General features: G+C 43.3%; 1 protein-coding gene across 1 annotated transcript in view; it reads left to right on the plus strand.

The window, feature by feature from the left end:
- LOC102293428 overlaps positions 1-4,896 on the plus strand; it is a 43,517-nt gene that overhangs the window by 30,118 nt on the left and 8,503 nt on the right. Inside the window, exons 59-66 of the mRNA XM_042227358.1 lie at positions 62-178; positions 267-425; positions 695-856; positions 1,311-1,473; positions 1,562-1,749; positions 1,838-1,930; positions 2,031-2,235; positions 2,616-2,803. Coding sequence (XP_042083292.1) covers positions 62-178; positions 267-425; positions 695-856; positions 1,311-1,473; positions 1,562-1,749; positions 1,838-1,930; positions 2,031-2,235; positions 2,616-2,803 — 1,275 coding nt within the window. The remainder of the gene's footprint in view (positions 1-61; positions 179-266; positions 426-694; positions 857-1,310; positions 1,474-1,561; positions 1,750-1,837; positions 1,931-2,030; positions 2,236-2,615; positions 2,804-4,896) is intronic.

The following is a 4,896-nucleotide window of genomic DNA, read 5'->3' on the forward strand; positions in this document are numbered from 1 at the left end:
TGTGTGTGTGTGTGTGTGTGTGTGTGTGTGTGTGTGTGTGTGTGTGTGTGTACGTGCACAGATGGCCGTGTCATCTGTAAAAGGATGTGTCTCAATGGCACATGAGGGGAACTCATTTTTCCAAAATGCAGAATTAAGATGGGACAGCAGGAGCCTGAAGCAAGGCATAAAGTACCAGGTAGTCAGTTTTATGCGCTGAAAGACGTTGACCTTATATGATAAAAGATCAATAAGAACATCTGTTTATGTTTTCTTGATGTTTCCAGAAAGCTCACCGGGGAATGCACAGCCTTCAGGTTAACGTTGGCCTGGACAGAGTCTCTCCAGCTCCCTGTCCCTCACACACACTACTGGCCAAAGTTCAAACCAACCTCAGGGACCGCTTAGAGCACATTGTGCTGCTGGGCCTCTGTCCTCTACAGCCTGTGAGTCCACACATCAGTTCTCACTGCTTTCTTTCTTTCCTCTTCATATTTGCAGACATTATAAATTGTTAAGAATAAGACTTGATGCGGCGATACTGCCGCACCTCATCACTTCTTGTGTTAAACTGGCCGTCTTTGGTCTCGTCGGGTCAAACAGTTTTGTGTTGAGCACTATATATATTCTTTGTTTCCCTTGAATGACCTGCAGAGTTTTTCACTTTCCTCATCTCCTTTCTTGAGCTCTTGTTAATTATCTCTTTGCCTCTCAGACTCTGTCATGGTCAGGATCCCACAGAGTGAACTCAGGCGAGGAGCTGCTTTACACTCAGTCCCAGCTGGCAGTGACAGGGCGACCGTACCACTGCAGCTTCACCCTCGCCCTTACCAACTCCTCCACTCTTCACGGGACCAACATGTCTCTGTTCTCTGAGGTAAACAACTACAAGGACTTGGTGGGAAATTTAAAATAGTTCAAGTATTGTTAATTTCAACAAAGTTGGAAATTAAAAATACTTTTGTAAAATTGTTGCTGAATACATGACACGATTCACCTGCAGGACCTTTACAGCCCACTCTTGATATTTAATATTGTGAGAAATGGGCTTTTGTGCATATTTCTTTGAGAAGGCAAGAAAGGGCAAGTAGCTACACACACGCATACCGATTTCACTAAGCAACATTTTGTATTACGACTGCTAAATTTGTACAAAAAAAGAAACGTGTTTCTTCTGTGGAGTTTGGAATCACTTCCTGCAGTCACTGCTGGTTCCTAACAGGGATTCCAGGAAATGATCGAAACATAGTGAGATATTCGACTAGCCTTCTTTTTGTAAGTCGGGGTCCTACTAATTCTAAACATGCCTACATTTGTTTCACGCTTTACAGTCTAGGATGGGTAATTGTAGTGTGGAAGTGAGGGGAAGTGCCCTGTCTCAAATCAAGGGGTCAGGTCTCCAGGTACAGGCCAGACTGGACGGCAGAGAGAAGATCTGGCTGAACGGTAAAGTCGAGGGACGATGCCTGCAGACTACAGCCGGTCATATGAATGGTAAATGCAGAAGAACCTTAGCCATGCATTAATGCCAAAATATATCAAAATGAAATCAAATAAAATGAAATTGTCTCTGGCTGTGCAGGTCTAGGCCTCAGTGAGGATCTCACTGTAGCGGTATGTGTGGGTGTAAACCACAGTTTGACGCTAGATGTGCAGAAAAGAAGTGGCAGTGGCACATCCGAAACTCTGGGCAGAGTGTTTCTGGGAACAGCCAATCAGACACTAATGCTGAGAGCAAGTGGCTGTTTGGAGAGTCTGACTGCAGCAGAGGTGTCGCTAATGGCATGAACACATCCCAGTGTTTGCTTTCATGTGAATGGCCTTTTTTTTAAATTGGTTGTTTTCATTCGGTTCACAGCAACGGGCGGACTATTTGAGCTCTCAGATACAGATTAAACTTACGGAGAGAATCAGGGCTTTGCAGCGTCTCCTCGTAGACTTTAGAAGACAGGTAACCACACACACACACACACTGGAATTCTTAATGTAATAACAGGAGCTTTCTTGGATTTAACTGCTGTGCTGTTTCTGTTAATCCCCCACCACTCCAGTCCAGAGACAGTCAGCTGCTGCAGGAGTTGAGCGCTCTGCCTCTCCGTGTTTCACAGCAAGCAGAGACTCTGCTGGGGAAGAAAGAAAAAGGCGTGCTGGCTCTGTGGCAGAGGAGCCCGCTGCGTCACTTCTTGACCGACAGCCTGCCACGCTTTCTGAGTCTGCTGCAGCACGCCTCGCTGCTGGGTCAGCAGGAACTTAGGAGTGAGTGCGGAAAGACAGAAAGCTAACCAGAGCTTCAGGAATGATGCATTCCAGTTGTGTCTACATGATTAATTTAGTTCTGGTGAATAAAGAGATGGCCTTTAGTTTTTGAGCGATTGCTGTGCCGTCACCAATTGAATTTCCTTAAGGAACTCCAAACATAAACTAATCTTCTCTCCCTTAACTTATTTACCGGAAGGAAGCATGAAAAGCATCTCTTCTGTCTCTCAAGGCATTATTTAGAAAATTTCTCTTCTTGCGTCATCATCGATGTTCACATCTCTTTTTGTGGTCCCTCACAGTTTCCTGTGAGAGGTTCTGAAATATGTATGCTCATGTGAAACTGAAAACGTGTACCTCCATCCCTCGTTCTGCCTCAGGGCCGCTTGCCACTCTGGCGGGTGTGTACCAGGATGTGAAGGGCCAGAGGCTGGAGGCAATGTGGAGGGAGGCTGTTCTGCAGTGGAATGACAAGCTGGTGGAGGTCCATCCTGCTCTGCTGGAGAACCCTCAGCTCAGACTGCTGTCAGAGGCCGGTGTCACCACGCTCAGCATCGCCCTGGATGTGGTGAGAAACTGCACTCTGGTGCCTTTTTAAATGTGCTCGATGAGGTCTTTGACTGGGTTAGACAAACTAAAAACCTTATCAAGGCTGTTGATAAGTGTCTGCCTTCAAATTAGATCAGACAGTTAGTTCCACAAGTTTTTGGACAGTGACAAATTAATTGTCCGCAATTGTAGATTTTGCTTCTGTGCACCACGACGGTGGATTTTAAACCAAACGATTGAAGTGCAGACTTTAAGTTTTTAAGGGGTTTAACGAAAGCATTCACTGTATAGGAGTTACAGCTATTTTTATACTACAGGTTTTCATTTTCAGAAGTTCCAAATTAATTGGACAAAACGAATATGATTTCAAATATAAAGATAGTTTTTAATACTTGGATATTCATCCTTCATACTGCCTGAGGTCTACAACCCATGGACATCATCAAATGTCGTGTTTCCTCCTCCCAAAATGCTCTGGCGGGCCTTTACTGCAGTTGCTGTTTGTTTGTTGGTCTCTGTGCATTCAGTTTGTATTTAAGAACTGAAAAGCAAACATTGAAGCATTGAGGTAAGTTGCCTGATTTGGCCACTGAAGAATATCTGAGCAGAGAGTGTAGCCCTGCACTATTCATCATTCATTTATCCTGTTTCTTCCATCAGCAGTCACATCATCAATAAACACCAGCGATCCATATCCACTGGCTACGGCGGTGTTTCTCTATCCATATGCTTCACATCATGAACTGTTTCTCTCCTTCTCCAGACTTTTCTCTTCACATCATTCTGGTACAAATTAAGCTTGGTTTCAACTATCAATTTTCTTTTATTTTTCCCTTAAGTTGCCAGCTCACTTAGACATTTTCTGGCTGAAAACCCAAAGTCTGATCTGGCCTTCCCGTTCTTGAGTTTGTGTTGAGTGTAACCCCGCCGCATGATTCATGTCTCAGGTGTCTCTTGTTTGAAGGCTTTGACAATGATGCATCCGCCTCCTCCAGAGTTTTCTTGAATTGCTGTGATGGTTTTCCCGAGCCAAAAAAAGAATTCTGCAATCATCCACTTTAGTTGTCGTCTGCGGTCTCTCAGACCGTTTGGTGTCCAGTGCATTCCTTCTTTTAAAAAATGGACCAGATTTCATATTTGGCTATTCCCAAAGTCTTTTTTTCTCTTTGACAGGTTGATTTTGGGTTTTCGGTCTAATGATGGCCTGAATTATATCACTTTGAGCCTAATATTGAGAGTTCCAGTAAAAAAAAATACCAAATGTAAGTTCAACACTTGGATTCTTCAACCATCCATCTTCTTCCACTTATCCAACTCAGAATCATGGCAGGGCTGGAGTCTATCCCAGCTGTCACAGGGTGAGATGGGAAGTACATACTGGACAGGCTGCAAGTCTGTTATAGGGCTCGTACAGAGAGAAAGACAGCCATTTATGCCTACAGACAGTTTAGAATCACCGATTAACCTGGCATGCATGTGAACTGTGGGAGGAAGCTGGAGTACTTGGAGAAAAACCACACAAGCATACGGAGATCATACAAACTACAAAAAAAGGCCCCAGCCAGTCAGAGGATTTGAACCCAGAAGCCTCTTGCTTTGAGGTACCAGTACTAACCACTGCACCGCTGTGCCACCCTCACTTGGTATCAGCTCCAGATACCCTGTCTTTGTTTGTCATGGGATCATAACGGAGCAGGCCTCACCTGGCCATGAAACCGCCTGCCTGTCAAATGCCCAATTGGATTTGAGCCTTGAAATATTGGGGATAATGTATGAAACACGATGTAATTCCTAAACACTTGATGCAGCACTTTTGCTAAACACCCTGAATTAAATGTCTGAGTGAAAGTCTGCACTTCAATCACATCTTGATTGTTCGGTTTAGAATACACTTACATAAAACTCTGACTAAATACTTTCTCACCAAAATAAAATATGGTGAGAAATTTGTTAAATGCATATACACACACACACATATATATATATGTGTGTATATCCATTTAACAAATTTATATATATATATATATATATAGATAGATAGATAGATAGATAGATAGATAGATAGATAGATAGATAGATAGATAGATAGATAGATAGATAGATAGATAGATA

This window comes from Haplochromis burtoni, unplaced genomic scaffold, assembly GCF_018398535.1.
Source record: "Haplochromis burtoni strain Fernald_Lab_line unplaced genomic scaffold, NCSU_Asbu1 Contig_257, whole genome shotgun sequence".
Lineage (NCBI taxonomy): Eukaryota > Metazoa > Chordata > Actinopteri > Cichliformes > Cichlidae > Haplochromis > Haplochromis burtoni.